Source organism: Nannizzia gypsea, genomic scaffold, assembly GCF_000150975.2.
Source record: "Nannizzia gypsea CBS 118893 supercont1.8 genomic scaffold, whole genome shotgun sequence".
Lineage (NCBI taxonomy): Eukaryota > Fungi > Ascomycota > Eurotiomycetes > Onygenales > Arthrodermataceae > Nannizzia > Nannizzia gypsea.
The window spans coordinates 565,097-582,426 of NW_003345194.1; the positions used below are offsets into that span (position 1 = coordinate 565,097).

The 17,330-nt window shown below is 52.3% G+C and overlaps 5 protein-coding genes across 5 annotated transcripts; 2 read left to right on the forward strand and 3 right to left on the reverse strand.

Moving 5' to 3' along the window:
• Nucleotides 1–669: 669 nt before the first annotated feature.
• Nucleotides 670–1,289, forward strand: MGYG_08054 (ubiquitin-conjugating enzyme E2 4; the record flags this gene model as incomplete). The annotated part of the gene is made up of 3 exons (XM_003169834.1): nt 670–696; nt 764–880; nt 954–1,289. 3 exons carry the CDS (start codon nt 670–672, stop codon nt 1,287–1,289), a joined length of 480 nt encoding a protein of 159 aa, XP_003169882.1.
• A 776-nt stretch (nt 1,290–2,065) lies between these two features.
• Nucleotides 2,066–3,661, reverse strand: MGYG_08055 (hypothetical protein; the record flags this gene model as incomplete). Its single annotated transcript, XM_003169835.1, has 3 exons — nt 2,066–2,754; nt 2,827–3,445; nt 3,605–3,661. The coding sequence occupies 3 exons, from the start codon at nt 3,659–3,661 to the stop codon at nt 2,066–2,068; spliced, it is 1,365 nt and encodes a 454-aa protein (XP_003169883.1).
• A 2,425-nt stretch (nt 3,662–6,086) lies between these two features.
• On the forward strand, nt 6,087–8,760 carry MGYG_08057 (GTPase-activating protein gyp3; the record flags this gene model as incomplete). The annotated part of the gene is made up of 2 exons (XM_003169836.1): nt 6,087–7,759; nt 7,836–8,760. 2 exons carry the CDS (start codon nt 6,087–6,089, stop codon nt 8,758–8,760), a joined length of 2,598 nt encoding a protein of 865 aa, XP_003169884.1.
• A 779-nt stretch (nt 8,761–9,539) lies between these two features.
• On the reverse strand, nt 9,540–11,894 carry MGYG_08058 (proline-rich protein; the record flags this gene model as incomplete). Its single annotated transcript, XM_003169837.1, has 2 exons — nt 9,540–10,932; nt 10,993–11,894. The coding sequence occupies 2 exons, from the start codon at nt 11,892–11,894 to the stop codon at nt 9,540–9,542; spliced, it is 2,295 nt and encodes a 764-aa protein (XP_003169885.1).
• A 1,262-nt stretch (nt 11,895–13,156) lies between these two features.
• On the reverse strand, nt 13,157–14,730 carry MGYG_08059 (mitochondrial chaperone BCS1; the record flags this gene model as incomplete). The annotated part of the gene is made up of 2 exons (XM_003169838.1): nt 13,157–14,491; nt 14,557–14,730. 2 exons carry the CDS (start codon nt 14,728–14,730, stop codon nt 13,157–13,159), a joined length of 1,509 nt encoding a protein of 502 aa, XP_003169886.1.
• Between the last annotated feature and the right edge of the window lie 2,600 nt (nt 14,731–17,330).

Genomic DNA, 17,330 nt, shown 5'->3' on the forward strand with positions numbered 1-17,330 from the left:
TCTTGTAGAATTTCTCATTCAGCTGGTAGTTCTTTGGTAGAACAGTAGGCGATAGCTGGTGTTCCGCTGGGAGAGCAGATCGAAGGAGAGAAAGCTGGGCGTAGGATCAACGTCCGGAGGTAATAATCGAAATGTTAGTTATTTATATAGTTAAAGAGAGAGAGAAGGATCAAGTGTGTCAAAGCGGTAGTTATCTCGTTGGTTATCCGGTCAGTACGGAGTAATCCAATAAATATTTAATCAAATTCTGGCGTGTTGGAGTTCAGCCTCGCCGGCTTTCGACTCGAAGCCAAAGTCAACTTCCGCCCTCGAAAGGCTCAGCCAACAAACAACATCAAGGCGACTGCGTGTTCAAGCCTCCAGGATCTTCACAGCCGCATAGGTACGCCCGTCAAGCTAGCAGCGCAGCAGTCAAGGGGTCACTACATCCCTTTCTACTGGCTCCGCTGGCCGAAATATCCTTGTCTCGCCCGCTAACCAGCTATCCAGCCGCATAACTACCCCGCGAGTCCCTGTCCCTAACGTGCTGCTGCCTGGCAGCCAACATCAAACGCCGACATATAAAAGGACAGTCATTACTCGCTGAGACCGTCTGTCTGGCCTGTTAAACACACATTCAGGAGGACTTTTGGAAGTGGTGCGGCAGTTACTTGACACAGAGCTGGCATCATGGCGAGTCAGAAGCGCATTTCAAAGGTAGGTACATTAGCCGTGCCGTATAAGTTAAAGCTATGGACTAACGGTGGCCATGGAATGATGTTAGGAACTCAACGAGCTTCTAAGCTCTCCTCCAGGCGGCGTCACAGTCGCTCTGGCAGATGACTCGGACTTATACAAATGGAACATAGAAATGAAAGGCCCTGAAGGCTCGCCATACCAAGTACGTTTACCACTTACCCTTCTTAAAACCACAAGAGTCATACAGCTAATCATATCTTGTTCTACGGCTACAGGACGGAGTATTCGAGATACGACTCACATTACCAACAGACTACCCCTTCAAACCACCTACTGTCTCCTTCGCTACAAAAATATACCATCCCAATGTCTCGAACGACGACAAGGGCACGATGTGTCTCGGCATGCTCAAGTCAGATGAATGGAAGCCGTCGTCGAAGTTATATGCTGTGCTGGAGTTTGCGAGACAGCTGCTTGTGGAGCCGATGCCGGATGATGCGGTGGAAGGGAGGATCGCAGAGCAATACAGTAATGATCGGAAACAGTACGAGAAGATCGCGAGGGATTGGACGAGGAAGTACGCTTCGGGGAATGGAGGGGAAGGGAAATAGGTGAGCGTGAGGGGACGGATGGGTGGAGGCTGTGCAGGGCAGGACAGGACAGGGCAGGGGGGTTGGTTGGATATAGATAAATGATGAGCTGGTGTTTTAGGATATGACTATCATGACGCATAAGCACAAGTACCTGTTTTATTTATCCCGGTCGATTGGCATTGTTTCATTCAACATTTTGGGTGCGGAATAGTTGACTGCTTGGTTACGTTCGTGGACGCGGATGGAATGCATTACTATTTATTCTGTATTTATTTATTTGGTTGGTAAAGCAAAGGCGCTTCGTCTAGTCTTTCGGAATATGCGTAGTAAAAAAGAAGTATATGCCAGCCAGACATAACAAAGGTATCTCAACAATGCCATCTCAGTCAGCCGGATATGGTCTTCCATCTCTCTTGTAAAATGGTTGGTAGTTAAACGAGTTAGGGGGGTGGGAATGCATCTTGTAAATAGCAATAGCACAGGAGCCAGAAGGAAAACGCTGCATGGTTAGGTTAGTATCAATCAGGCCAAAATATGGACAAATCAGCATCAACTCCAATCAATGAACCGTCGGGATGATAATGTATAAAAAGAAAAGGAAAAACCAGCAAAGTGGTGCAGGGCAGCTGATGGAACCCGGGCTTCGAGATGGAAGAAGTACAGAGATACACGGAAAAAGGAAAAACGGAGACAAGGAGGGAAAGGAGAAAAAAAAAGGGGAGGATACTGCTAAGGGGGAGGGTGTAACATGAGACAGCAGCCTGTACCCCGTGGTAGAAGTGACGACACCTCAATCAATCCCTGCGAGTAGTGGGCAGAATAGATTTCTCGCCATTCTGCATTGAATTCAGCGAGTTAAAAGGCCACTGATTCCTGCCGAACGATTTGGCGAACGATTCCAGACCGGCGGTAGCGTAGCCGAAGTATGGCTCGACGAAGCGGTTCCAGAGAGTGCATACGAAGAGCAGTATGGCGAAGAAGACGGGAAGGATGCATGCGACGATCAGGTCGCCTGGCTGGGGCACGACTTGTCCATCGGTTCCGTCAGCGAGCTTGCCTGGCTTGGTGATGCCGAGGAGGTAGTTGGGTCCAAAGACGAGCCATACGAGGACGGTACGCATGAGCATTCCGTGGAGGAGGTAGAGGGCGAAGCTGAGGCTTCCGATCCAGTGTAGCCATTTGTGCGAGAGGACGTGGCGCATGTTGGGAGAGTACATGACGCCGAAGCAGAGGAGTTGTGCGCCGATGTTAGGCCAGGCACGGCCCATGGCTGCGTTTTTGGGGAAGATGATGCGGCCGAGCTGTTCGAGCTGGCGGGACCATTGGGCCTGGTCGGCGAAGCGGTCGGGAAAGGAGCAGAGGTAGAGGCCTAGGGCGACGACGAAGTAAGGGAGGATGGTTGTGACTTTGGACTTCTTTGGCGCTGGGAGGTAGGTCAACTCGGCGAGGATCATGCCGGCGAATATATTTGGTCGAACAATGGCTAGACATGTTAGTCAGTATGCGCGGTATATAGATAGTAAGTATAGTAGTAGTGTGAGAAGTAGCAACGTACTGTCACCTGCAATCCAGCCCCAGGCGTAGAGGATGGAGAGAGCCGTGAGTCTGAAGGCCGGGGTGGCACTGACGGTTGCAAGGAGAACCATGTAGATGAAGAACGAGCCCTTGAAGAGATGCGCCAGCGCCCACTGCGGCTGATCGTACTTGTTCTCCCCCACGATCCATACGGCAATCATCTCCCAGCAGACGCTCTTGATGCCCTGTAGTATAGACGGGCTCGGCGCAGCAGCGGTGGTCATGGTCCAGTATGCATCGGAGCTCCTTGCGAGACCGTACAGGCCCAGATTGCACAGAGTGAAGGAAATCAGCGTTGCCGCGGTGGCAGGGAGCATGAGCCTGCCGGTTCGCCTGAATGCGCCGACCGAGAGGGTAGAGACGGCGTCCTGCAAGCAGCCGGAGCGGATCAGCTGGATTGTCTTGAGCGAGTTGACGAAGCCCAGCAGGACGAGGAAGACGGAGACGGCCGCATTACCCTGGCCGATAAGACGCAGGTAAGGGTTCTGGAATAGCCTTCTGGGCCCGTCGGTCGATATTGAGGGCGGCATGACGCTGCGAGCAAAGCAGAGGGTGACATGGCTGGCAACGACGAAGAGAGCTGCGATACCCCGGAGGCCCTGTAAGTCATGATATCGGTATGGGGTCAGCAAATCTGCGGACGGTGGAGTATATCACATCTCCGATCTGATGTGGTCGTCGATGCTGATATTTTTGATATTTTGATATTTTGATATTTGGTAGTATCTGGGGGAGGGCGGTTTTGATATTGAACGTACGTCAGCCCATCTGGTCTCGATAAACGGCTTTGCCAAAGGTCCTGCCTTGGAGGCCATCGCTGCGGTCAATAGATATTAAAAGAAAAGAAGAACAAGAAGAAGAAGAAAAAGGAAAAAGATGAGCTCTATCAATGCTGCTGCAAGTCTAGAGAGAACGGAATAGTCGTAATAACAGGAGGGACGGCGAGGCTGTATCCTTTCCCCTGAGCGTTTGGAAAGGGGGCATAAAAAAGGACGAGAGGCTCTGAACCCGCAAGAAGGAGTGATTGCAGTTCGACCGAGGGGGAGGCAAAAGTGAACGGAAGAGAGAGAAGGGGAAGAAAATAGACGAAGCCTCGCGCAAGCGAAGAGGCAGAGATGATCATAAAAGGGAAAGAGAAAGAGAAGAAGACGAAGAAGAAAAGAAAAGAAAAGGGCCTTTGGGAAGGCTGGCCGGTGATGTCTGTCTCTGCGAACCGGGTCTCTGGAGGATGATTCCGATCGCCCTAAGCAGATATAAGAAGTATATACCTGAAGAAAGTCCTCGCATGTGAGCCCTGCAGCAAGGTAAAGAAGCTTCCTTGGAGAACGAGGGTGACTCTGGGCGAGGCCATGTACCGGATACATCAGATTGACCAGAGCAGAGACGCTCTTTTCTTGAAGCACGACGGGTGAAACAGCCCTGGGTGCGCTTGATGCTGAGCCAGTGGAGCATCCTAAGCGGATCCCGTCGAGGAAACCGTCCAAGGAAAGCGGAAGAAGACGAAGGGAGGGCCCTTCGTCTGCTTCCGCAGCTTCTGCTGCTTCTTTTTGCCTTCCGCAGGTACCTCCGTATCTGGTACATACGTGGATCGTGAAACCGCTGGTCAAGAAGCAAGCCCAGAGCCCAGTTCCCGCGGCATCAGATTACGAACGGCAGCTCATAGATGCGTGCATACGTAACGTATGTATAGGCAGAGCTGGGGTAGGTGAAAATCCTTCCCTCCGCTGGACTCTTGGATCACCGTCGAGCCGTCCTTAGGTAAGGTCTCATACCGAGAGACATCAGACAGACAGAGACAGCCAGAGTGAGACTCTCGAAGATGACAGATCGTGGCAAGCGAAAAGAAGCGTTGACATTGGCTTCTGGCGGACCAAGGGTTGAAACCTAGGGGGTCTGCCCTGGCCAGTTGATAGGAGGAGCCGAGCAGGAGGCGGTCCGCCAGGCTTGTTTTCTCCTCTCTTTCGGCGATTTCATGGCTTGCAACTTATTTTAAGCTGCTTCTTTCCTGTGCTCTTTGCCCTCTGCCTGTATCAAATCCTGTCTGCGAGGCCTCCGTATAGCGATGCAGCATACGCGAGCCTGCATGATCTGTGGACAGCCATCCCAACCGGGCCCAACACCAACCCTGCAGCCCGAGTAAGCACAGCATTGCCGTCGTGTGCCTCTTGTCTCTCCCTGGTTTTGTCGTGCTTGCTGCCGTGATTCATGTCTTGCTGGCGTGGTGAGGTCGAGATGCGAGTCCTACTCGTGCGTCCCCAGCATGGCTGAGGCACCGGCAGCCATGTACGACAGGGCGTAACCTCCTGGCCGCCTGTAACATCCTCGTGTAGCCCTCCTGTGCTCGTCCTTTATTCTTTTTATGCACGATTCCGTCTGTATATCTAAGGGAGGAGGGTGCTTTATATGTTGGCGACGGGCATCCCTCGTCTGAAGACCGGCCGGTCAAAGCCACCCATGGGCACCAGCAGGCCAGCAGCAGATAAGCAGCAGGCAAGCATCAGCGTAAAGACGAGCCTCCTGCATAATTATAAGCGTCTCATCATGGTTGTTTATGCGGCATCGCAGACGGACGAGGGAGGATGTTGGCTTATATCAAAGAAACCGCCTGCTCTCTCTCTCTCGCGCGCGCTGCCTGCAGCCACCAGCATCGCCGTAGACCAGCTTCGTCCTCTCTCTTGCTCTTCTGTATATATATCTGCGTCTCTCGTGTCCGCCAGCCGCGATGCCGATGCTCCCAGTGTCGGATACGAGGCGCTTCTGGTCTCTCGCTGAGCCGCCTCGACCAAGGCGCTCCCCGTCGCCACAAAGCGCACACATCGCCAGCTCGACCTTCGCTTCTCTCGCCCTCTCGCTGTCCAGTCCGTCTCCTCGACCTAGCCGCTGCCACTGAGCGAGTCGGTGTCTCGGGGCGTTTCCCTCTCTGTTTCTTCTGTTTCTCTGTTTCTGCTGCTGCGGTTTCTCGTCTCTGCTGTGTGGGCTGGCTTCCGTTCCCGACGAGAGAAAAAACCCCATCTGCAACTTCACCATCAGCAACCATCACCAGCTTCGACTTCCACCCCCTTTGGCCGGCCATGGATGGCGGCCTCGACACTCGTTCTTCGTGCCCTCGCTGTTGACCTCAACTGACAGCCCGTCTCTCGCTTCGTCTCGCCTCGCCTCGTCCCGTCTCGCCGTCCTCCCTCCCCCCTGGCGAGCGCACCAGACCAATGTACCAGCTGAGCCGCTATCTCTGGTGTGGCCATGATCACACAGCGCGGCGGCCCCAGTGCAGACTCCAGGAGGCCGTCTGCTGCAGATATCCGTACGGCTAGCCAGCAGGCGCCCTCCTCGTCCTCGTCCAGGGCGGCCTCTCCAGCAGTCTCTGCGGTCTCTGCGGCTTCGCTGCGGCAGGCAGCGTCGCCCTCTCCGTCTGTCCGCCAGCGCCATCTACACCCTCGACACCCGCATGCCGGCCCCAATGCTGCTGCTGCTACTGCTACTGTGCCATCCTATGCAGCCTCTGTCACAGAGTCTCCTGTAGACGGGGCGGCAGACCAGGTCTGGCCGGCGTCACCTCGCAGCGGCTCGCCTGCTGCTACAGCTCCAGCTTCAGGTTTGGCTTCAGGACACAACCTACAACACCACCTACAACACCACCAACACCAGCCATTCCAGCAGCAGCAGCAGCAGCAGCAGCAGCAGCACCGCTACTACCAGCGGCCATACTCGCCCCAGCCGCGACTGAAGCCGTCTCCATCCATGCCCAATGTCCGTCAGAAGAGCTACTCGCCGTTTCAGGCGGACAGGCCCTCCCCTAGATCGTCTCCCATGGCACTCTCGCCAAGTCGGTCCACCCATCGCTACTACACGCCCGAGCTGCACTTTGATATCCCTCCGCCCTCGCGGACCAGCCTGCAGTCTTCCATGACCGTCACCTCTAGCATAGAGCAGACAAGCGGGACCGAGAGGAGCAGCGTCGTCACAAAGACCAGCTCGACCACCGAGCTGTCCCCCAAGATCTCAGAGGAGGACGAAGCCGAGGCGGAAGAAGAAGACCAGTACCAGGACCAGTACCAAGACCAAGACCGCGGCCGGGCGGACCAGGGACACCACGTTGGCAGCGGCAGCGGCAGCGAACGAGGAGGAGCAGGAGCAGGAGACCAGGGTACACACGGCTATGGCGAGATGAGCGTGGACGATGCTATAGACATGTACCTGGACGGGTTTACCGACGACTCCTCGGCTGCCGTCGTCTCGCCTGCGAAGAGGAAGTCGGCCGTTAGGGACCGGCTACACGGCAGTCCCGATATCAGTGATATACCACCCAGCACGCCGCCAGACTCCCCCGGGTCAGAACCAGACCATGAACATGAACCAGAACCAGAGCAAGAACCGGAGTCAGAGTCAGTGACTCCAGCCAACTTCAACTCTGCCGACTTCAACTTCAACTTTGCTCCCGAACAGCCCGGGCTTGAACCTGAACCTGAACCTGAACCTGAGCGTGCTCTCGCCGGCGACAGTGATAATTCTCCTTCGTCTCCCCGGCCGCAGACTGCCCTGCCTTCGCCCTCGCCCTCGCCGCCTCCACGGCCGCCGTCAGCCTCCATGCAGCCGCCAGCACACCTATCTGCCCTTCCCGCCATCATCGACGCCTCTATCAACTCTGAACCGCCGCCGCTGCTCAAGCCGACCAAGACGAGAGACCAGTACGGCTTCCGGAAAGCAACCACCCACGTGACCGTCGAGCAGTACGACTCCTGGCACGCTTCATATGCCGAATATCAGAAGATCCGCAGCGAGAAGTGGTATGCGCTGCTCAGGGCCAGCGGCATCGACGAGGCCGTGCCCACGACGTTCCCCATCCGGTCCGCAAAGCTGAAGAAGTACATCCGCAAGGGCATCCCGCCAGAGTGCCGTGGAGCGGCGTGGTTTTGGTACGCCGGCGGATACGACTACATACGGGCGCAACCCGGGCCTGTACAAGCGCCTGGTCGAGACGGCCCTGCGCAGCCCGATGAACGACGACAAGGAACACATTGAGCGGGATCTCCATCGAACGTTCCCAGACAACGTCCACTACAAGCCCGACTCGTCCGACGACGACGCCTCCAGCGGCAGCAGCAATCTCAAGCACCGCTCGGCCTCGCCAGACACCCCTATCATCCAGTCCCTCCGCCGTGTACTATATGCATTTTCCCTACATAATTCTAATATCGGATACACCCAGTCACTCAACTTCATCGCCGGGTTCCTCATCCTCTTCCTTCCCGAAGAAAAGGCCTTCTGGCTCCTCCACATCATCACCTCCTCCTTTTTCCCAGGCACCCACGAAATCAGCCTCGAAGGCGCCAACGCAGACCTCTGGATCCTCATGGTGGCTCTCAAGGAATCCCTTCCCTCAGTCTACACAAAGGTCGTCAGCACCACCCCTACATCCGCCAGAGCAAAGCCGCCCACCCTGACCACCGCCACCCGCCTGCCAGACATCACCCTGGGACTCACAAACTGGCTCATGTCCATGTTCATCAGCACCTTGCCCTTCGAAACAACCCTACGCGTCTGGGACGTGTTGTTCTACGAAGGCTCCCGCACCTTCTTCCGCGTTGCCCTGTCCATCTTCCGCATGAGCCAGAAGCAAATCGTCTCTCTCGGCGATCCCATGGAGATCTTCCAGGTCGTCCAGACAGCTCCCAAGCGCATGATCGACCCCAACGAGTTAATGATGGACTGTTTCGCCCGCCGCTTCAAGCTGTCCCAGGCCCGCGTCGAGTCCCTGCGCCAGGCTCGCCGAGCCGCTATCCGAGAAGGCAAGGATCGGTTATCTCAATTGGCTGGACCAAGGAAGTTCAAAACCGATCCCAGCGCAAGGCCGAGTACCGGTGCTACCAACCATTCCCCAAGCGCATGGAGGAGCTTCAAGAGCTTCAAACAATAAAAAAGTAACCCATTAACAAAAGAGCGAACCTACCCCGATCGTTCACAACAATCGTTTCCCTGTTCCGATTTCTTTCCCTTTTCCTCGTCCGCCTGTCCTGTTCGCGTCTACTTTACGTCTGCTTCTGCTGTCTGCCTCTTTGCTTACCTTCAAATCCATACTTTGGATACCTACCAACATACATACATACACACATACACACATACCCTCCTTTTACTTCTTGCATATGCATACATAACATATCCCTTTTCTTGATTGATGATCATCATGGTATCGGCGTTATTCTTCTCGTTTACTGTCCCGCATCCATCAGCCTACGCCTTCGCCTTAGCCGTGCTATCTCTTTTATGTCCGTCCTACTTCCTACCGCGTTGCCTGCCAGCCTGCCAAAAAAGCCCCTTTATACATACCTACTGCATGCATTCATAGAGACCACCTGCCTACGTACGCTTACCTATATACCAGACTACCTAGGTACAAGTATGTAAATAGAACTACAGAAAATACAACCCAGATTGACTGCATCACTCTACTGAGGTAGAGTATGTGGCATCAGATGAAACACATTATCTTCCCGTACCAACCAGAAAATGTAAAAGTAGATCATTGGATAAATCATATCATTCAAATAGCCATAACCCGTTATTCTATCTATTAAAAGTATACTCGTCGAAAAAAAGAACAGAGTCTATATAACCAGCCGCCAACCCAGAAACACCGATTTTACCGTACCCCTACCCCCGTACCCTGTCCGTTCACTTAACCTCCGTTTAAACCGTTTAATTTTTTCTACCACTGACGCAATGTGTAAGGCTGACAAGAGACCAGGCTACGCCCTTCACACATGCAGTAAGACACCACATTATAAGTGAGAAAAACCAGAATAGAGCCCGTAACGCAGCGCGGGTTGGGCCAGGCAGCTTCTCTCCTGCACGCGGTGTACCATCTGCATACCGGCCGTACTGCTCAACGTCAATCCCCTCAACAGTCAGTGCAGACTTCCTTTTCTTTTGCTGCTGCTGTTGTTGTACTCCCTCCTGTTGGTGTCGCTGCTGCTGCAGCTTGACTGCGTTGGCAGACCTGCCAAGACCTGCTTCAAGGTCTATCTCCTTGACTTCGGGCTGTCTTTTCCATGGCCAGTTCCAGGATGATACCGATTGGGTTCTTTTCGGTTTCTTTCCCTTGCGTCTGACCTGGGCCATCAACTCGGCTTCTTGCTCGTATTCTTCCCGTTCGGCTTGGGTGGTGAATATCTGCTTGCCGGTTGCTGTGAAGTATCGGCGTTCTTCCTCGGGAACTGCAGGCCTGTGGTTGATAGCCGGGGTAGGTGTAGAAATAGCATGAGATGCCTCAATAGCACTGCCATTGCTGTTGGTAGGGGTATGGTTTGCTAGGACAGAAGCTGGGTTTGGCGTTGGAGGTCGGTACGGGTCTGGAAACTCCTCTGGTTTGGGGGCATAGATGTCGATGCTTTCGAGAACCTGCTTGGTGGTTTCGTTGGAGACGGTTACTGTGAGAATTGCTGCAACTAGGGTATCAATGCTGTGCAGCGATGGGACCGTGGAAAGAATGTCCTTTGAATAGACAGTAAGAGTCATATGTTCTAAATCCACGGCTGCCAATGGTGTATCGGTTCCTCCCGAGGACGACCCGCTGTCAGGAGCTGACACGACAATGGTAGGGTTATACGATGGGCCGCCGAATGGAGGTAGCGAGTTCGTCACGGATGCATTAAGTAGGCATGTAGGCACGCTTGACCGGGCCGATTGGGGGCGACTTCCTGGTGTACCTGGAGAGGCACTCATCATTGCGTGGTAATGTAGTTTATAACGTGTTTGAGCATCCTGCCACTCAAAGAGGCATGTTTCCTTTGCTTTCACCTGACTCACTGCAGCATTTTCAGCTTCCATGGCTTGCGCAGGAGATAGGTTATTCTGTCTTGCCAATTCTAACGACTGTTCCCTTGCTAAGATCTCTGCAAGTTTTGGGAATATGGGAATAGTAGTGTTGGTGCAGTTTTGGATTTGGTCAAGATTGAGGGTTACGATTGGTGACTTGGTATTCGGCTTGGTTGGGTGAGTTTTGTGAAGTTCAAAATCACTGATTGTGTCGGTCTTCAACGTGTAAAAAACCACAGATCCAGCACCGATATTATACGTGAACGAGTCAATTCTGCGCGCGGTGATTAGTTGGGAATCAGGAAACTTACACAAGAGATCTGGGGGGCTTTACCTTCGGATATTCAAGTGAAAGGCGTTGGTATCAGGTCCAGGATTCTCACCACAAGTAACATTCCATAGCTTTTCAAGGGATTCCAACGCAGCAGTCATATCACCGTCAGTGGACGTAAATAAACTGGGACAGGCAGAGGTTGCTGGAGGGGATAGTGATCCATAATCTACCCGCGAGGGCGTCTGCTCCGAACTGCTTCTAGGAGATCCTGCATTTGGGTAATATTTCTGTTGAACCAGCGGTAGGTTAGGATCATATCGAGGGAATATAGATCTCATTGGAGGCGGCGGAGGTGGTGGAGGAAGAGGTGATGAATTATCCTGCCCTGGTGAATTGCTGGTTTCACGGGGTTCACCCTCCGAAGTCGAAGGTGATGACCATGTTCCCGGGGTAGAATCACCCTGGGAGTTGGTAGAACTGACGGTCTTCGCCCTTTTACGTGACGAGGATGTCGTTGACTTGGATCTATTGGGGGTAGACGACCGAGGAGGGGGAAAGACAGCAAACTTATGTTGGGAATTCCCATTCAGCCGCGGAACTGGAGGTGGTGACTGGCTGTCTGACGACTTCGGCATGGTAGACCTCGACATGGCTGAGGGCGATGGAGAAACCTTTCTGTGAGGCTGCGGAAAGACAAAAATCTTATCTTCTCTGGATGTGTTGTTATGTGTAAAGTTTGATTCTGTCTGCGTCTGTTGAGATGGTATAATAGTATTTGTGTCTTCGATTATCCGCAAGATCACAGCTTCAGTTTGACCGCCAACCTTTGTGTCTTCCAGAACAGGAGACATTCGAGGAGATTTGGTCCTTCGAGGGCGGTGTGCACGCAGAGGAGCATTAATGCTGCCGTTGCTGCTGCTTCTGCTGCTGCTGCTCTGCCCGGTTTTGTGCGAGGACTGCATGGCGGGAGACAATTGGAATTGTCCCTCGGGGGAATTAGGCATCTGATGCGTAATAATAATAAAAGACGGTCAGGCCAACGGACGTCAGATAACAGGAATACTGCCCGGATATGCGATGCACGGTGTACATTCAGCAGGATTTTCGGTGAGCAAAAGAAACAGGGAAAAAGCAGAGACCGGGAGAAACAAAGCAGTTTCTCATTCCCTTTCAGCTATGACGGGAAGAAGAGGGAAGAAAAAAAAAAATGAGCCCCCGCATTGTGAAAACGGCGGATCACATATTATCTATCGTACAGGACACAAAAATGACCACAGCCATTCCGGATGACGGATATGGCCAACCAGAACGATCAACGAAGGCAGTGCGACCGTTTACCGCTGGGCCATTTTAGCACCTACACCATGAAAAATTCCCACCACTCCCTTGTTTTCTGTCCCCACGCCACACATCAAAGTGTCTGCCTGGAAGAATCCTTTTGCATTCTTCGCTGTGCTAGCGAGAGAGACCATCGGAGGGAGAACTCGCTGGATCGGCTGAAGCAATCACCGTGCATGAAACCTTTCCAGATCTGTGCTGGGTTGTCAGATTTGGCTTGTTCCGATTTGCTCTGCACAGAGACGGGATGGGTAGCCGCCGTACCTATTGGCAGGCTGTGGTGCAGAAGATGTGACCAGTCCATCGATTGGCGGGGACCCCCTGCATCCCCGTCACGAACCGGGCGCTTGGAGAGGACAGGGGATCGGCGCGACCAGTGCGGTACTTAGAGAGCACTAGAAGAACTAGTGAAGCCCTTATCCCAAGCAAACAGAGCTCTTCGCGTCTGCTCATTGGAGCCGTAATTATAGCAGCTCGCCTCGGGGAACTGCTGTCGTCGTTGTCGAGAGCAACATGCGGTCGGATGTTTTTCTTTTTTTATATTGAGGCTTTGATGAGCCCAAAGGGAAAGACCCACATAAAAACGGGCATCAAAATTAGGCTTGTCACGTGATAAAGGGGCGTCCCCTGGGCATGGCGGTTGCAGGGACGTAAAAAGAGGACGACAGGCATCATCATCAGCTGCCTGGGATGCGATTTTGTTTCTTCAGGGCATGGTTGGTGTGACCGGGGGTGAGAGGCTGGGTGCGTAACCGCCGTGGGACCCTAGGGTCTTGGATTTGTTCATGCGGTGCGGAGATGTGTCACCCAAGGGGGGTGGTTGTTGTCGTACTGAGTACATGTATATTCTAGTTTCTAATATGGTACACGTGAAGGGAGAGAGCTTCTATGCAGCGTCACGGTCGACCAGGCCTTCTATCATGGAGATCGCGCCGTTCATGTTTCCCTTGTTATATAGGAACAGGCCCTGCAGAGCGGCGGCGCTAGTTCCCATAGCCCGGTCTCGTTTTTGGCCGTCTTCGTCCTCGATGATACTAAGCTCTGTGAGCCGGTCAATGAACACTTTCTTGTACACGCTAGAGTCGTCGAGCTCGCCGTAGAATCTATCCCAGAGCTGAGACACTTGGTATCTGGTGGCTTCGCCAAGACGAACGGTCATGTCCACTCGGCCGGGCCGCACTAGAGCTTCATCGAGCCTGTCGACATGGTTGGTGGTGAGGAAGATAATCCGCTCCTCCGCACTGGCAACTCCATCGAGCGCATTGAGCAAACCAGAGAAGGTGACGTTCGCACCCCGGTATCCATCCTCGTCGGACTGTACGCGCCGTGAACTAAACGCAGCATCCACATCTTCGAGCAGGACTAGGGTCCGTGCCGGGATGATGGTGAGCAGGTGATTCAATCGATCATCCGTCAGGCCTCGCTCGCTAAGGTTGAGGACCGCGATGTCGTAGTCTAGCTCCCCAGCCAGCGCTTGGATAAAGGAGCTTTTGCCGGTACCCGGGGGGCCATGAAGGAGGTAGCCTCGTCTGTAAGGAATACCACGATCATGGTACCATGCTCCACTTGAGAAAAAGTCCTTTACATCGGCCACGATTCGCTCTTTTACTCCTGCATCCAAGATAACCGAGCTCAATGGTCTCTTGCGCCGAGGCTGACCAAACTGGCGCCACTCTGCTCCCCAAGAATTGTAGATGACAGTCTTTCCTTCATGCGTCTTCACCGCGTACTCATGTGCTTCCTTGAACAAGTCTTCGAAGATGTGCCGTTGCGAGTATAGAGTGGTAAGTGTCACCGTTTCCCATGGACGCCCGGTTTGCAGGTCCCGTGACTTGGCTTCCCGGACGCGATTCACGAAGATGAATGCGTTCTTGTACCTGAGAATATGTTTCCCCGGGCCCGGTATGAGCGCAAAGTGCGTGTGCATCGCCCCGTTGGCGTGTTCGATCTTCTCGGTTTGTATGGACAGGTGACGCATGCCAGGCGTAAGCTTGTTCAGCAACGAGTTCATAAACGATGTCTGCGTCTGTCCTCGAGCCGCTTGGTTCGTAAGTTGCGAGCGTTGGTAAAGCGTCATCCAATTCAAAAACCATGGGTAAGAGTCGTCCTTTATGCTAATCTCCACGTCCACGAGCATACGCCTCCTCAACAGTATAGCTCCATGTCGAATTCCTCGCTGTGCAAGGGTGAGTCCTGCTCCTAAGCCTGCCAATCCAAATCCCTATCAATTGAACATAAAAAAGGTCAGCATATATGCCATCCAGTTTCGACCTCTACACCACTTACAGCAGTGAAAAACGGGTTATCTGAAAGCTGTGCAAATAACCCCTTATCTGCCTGGATAACATTTCCAGCTGTCAAGTTCAGTTTGGCCGCTGCCACAGAACTTGCTGGGTCAGCAGCCACCCCATTTGGTTCCATTGACCGGGAGGCAATTGCCGCAGCATCTTTTCCCAACATATGTGTACCTGTACAGATCTAGTTTATCTCATGTCGCGAAAAGTTGTCTGTTAATTCAAATTTCACTTCAACTTGCACGCTCGCGACTTTTTTTATTATCTGTCGCTGTTTTAACTCTGCTTATATAATTGACTTTTAGGAGCGCGGAATAAAATAAAGCCGTGCGGCTTAAATTGACCTTGGGACCTCCCGAGGTCGGGAGCTTATGTTGATGACGTAATATTGAATGTATTGAATGTTTCCTTTGACTGAATTGATGTCATTGACTGTCGTCGGGATAAAAACGCTTGACGGTTTGTGAAATTAGATGCGGTAGCTTCCTGCTGCCTCCGTAGGTCTATAGTATATAAAGAGGCGTCTTTTCCTGGGGGCGTGAAGTGATTCTAATTCATGAAAATCTCATGCCATACGTAAATCATCTCGGATACCTACCAAATTCGAGGAATATTCCACGTAATAAAGATGCCATCTTATGCTAACCTCAAAATTGGACCTTCTTGTGCTTACAAGAGGGTCAAAGATTTCCTCGACTTCCACATGGATCTTAAGGCGAGGCACGATATGCAACTTGCCGAGCTAGAAGTATACTAATACCTGACAACCCAACTAGAGCAACTGGATACCGCATGCCAGATGATCCCGTGCCTCCCGCAGATGGTGTTCTCACGAGAATCGCAAAGCGCCCGTACACCAGTAACCGCTGCCCCAAGATTATATTCGATGCTATCAAGAGCATGACCACTCATATAGATCTTGCATGCATCCCAATCGGCGGATATAAGCCGCGCGCTCTCCAGAGCGGGAGGAACTGCGATCCCACTAATGCGGTGGAGATTTTCCATGATTTGGGGCAGAGTTTGGCCTTGCTATCGGCTGGGGCATATGGGGAACCACCAATGAGGAGACCGACGCAATAAGAGAGAAGTTTATAGATGCTATGGTTGCACGGCGGATGAAACCACATAAATTCAATTTCACTAGAGTTGGCCAGGGTGTGGGATACCACGGGCCTGATGCGGACCGAAAGCCCCTTTGCGAAAACCGGTCCGAGTGGCTGAAAAGAAAAAAGGAGGAAAAGGAAAGAGAAGACGCAACGTTGAGATCCTTCACCCACTTAAATCGTCGCTCAGGCGGTCCGGGTACTTAGCTATGCAGAGAGAGACCCTTCTTTATATAAGCGTCCTTCCCTTTTGAGCATTCACAACCTGTCATCGCCGCCGAGCGTCCATGTTGGGAATAGCCTGCTTGTTTGTTTTGACGCCCATCGTCAGGTGGGATGTCCTTATAAAGAGCCCTTCCTTTCCTTCTTCTTCTTCTTCTTCTTCTTCTTCTTCTTCTTCTTCTCTCTCCTTTCTTTCTGTTTATAACAAACAACTCTTCACACAAATGAAACCACATTCCTTTATATATACTCTCTCTACTCCTAGTCACTGGGCATATATCTATAAGTTATACATATATGTCCTGCTTGACGGGATCATTGGCTGTGTTTTCAGCCATTGTCAAATACACGAGCGGTAAGAAACGCGTACTTCGACGCCGTGGTTGACGTTTCTAACTCGCTTGTTCCTAAGTGAAGAAAGTCACTTTGATTATAAGGGTATCGATATCGGTATTCGGTATAAATATATTCAAAGACGCGTATACTCCCTATTGGGGGTGAATTTGCGGAGTTTACCCTCCCCTTGGCCCCTTGAGGTTCTCGGAAAATCGGATTGGACCCTGGCTGCGGTGGGACACTAACCGGGCTGAGGGGAGGGTGGTGATTAGATATCACCTTTTACTAGGTTTTCTTTGCCTAAGTATTATCGAGGAACTCATTATTCCATATTCCATTATATTGGGTATCCAAAGTGTCGATACACCCCCAGCTATGGGGGTAAAATAAGGGTAGCACCTCTCGTATCATGAGAGGTGGCTGGTGGCACCCGCAACGGTGTGCCTGCCGGTGCCTCCTGACCTGCAGGAGCTTCCAGTAGACTGATAAGATCAGATATATTTCAGAAGAAACGCGCACATGGCGTGCCGAAAACATGGGGGCCATCCCGGTAAGGGAGTACGTATATCCGCGTTTTTGTCGTGATATTGCTGCATAGCTGACATGGTAAGATAATAGAAAGGTCATAGGGCTGTTTAAGAAAGGAGCAACGGATTCATATATCATGAATAACAGGCGTTGCCAAAAAGGCTCCCCTCCGGAGACAACCTCGGAGGTGATGATGTGCCGGCTCGTCCTTCGTCCCCCACTCAAAGGACGAGCCGGGATTGGATTAATGTCAAGTAGAACTCTATCCGCAACACACTGGGCCCGCGTGGATGTATCGCCGGACCTGGTTGACCCCTTTCCAGGGGGGTCAAAAATGACCTCGAGAGAGGTCAGCAGTAAGTTAGCTCTTTCACGCCCACTGAAGTCCGGGCATCATTCTAACCTGTCTTCAATCTAAAGGCTGAACTTGAACGCATGATGAGGATGTCTATATCGGCCTTTTCATTATAAAAAAATTAGCATACTCTGTTGTAATATATATACATTCATGTCCCTAGTTATTCATACTCTCATAATATCATCAACGTTTTTCATGTTTTGATGTTGAAGCTGG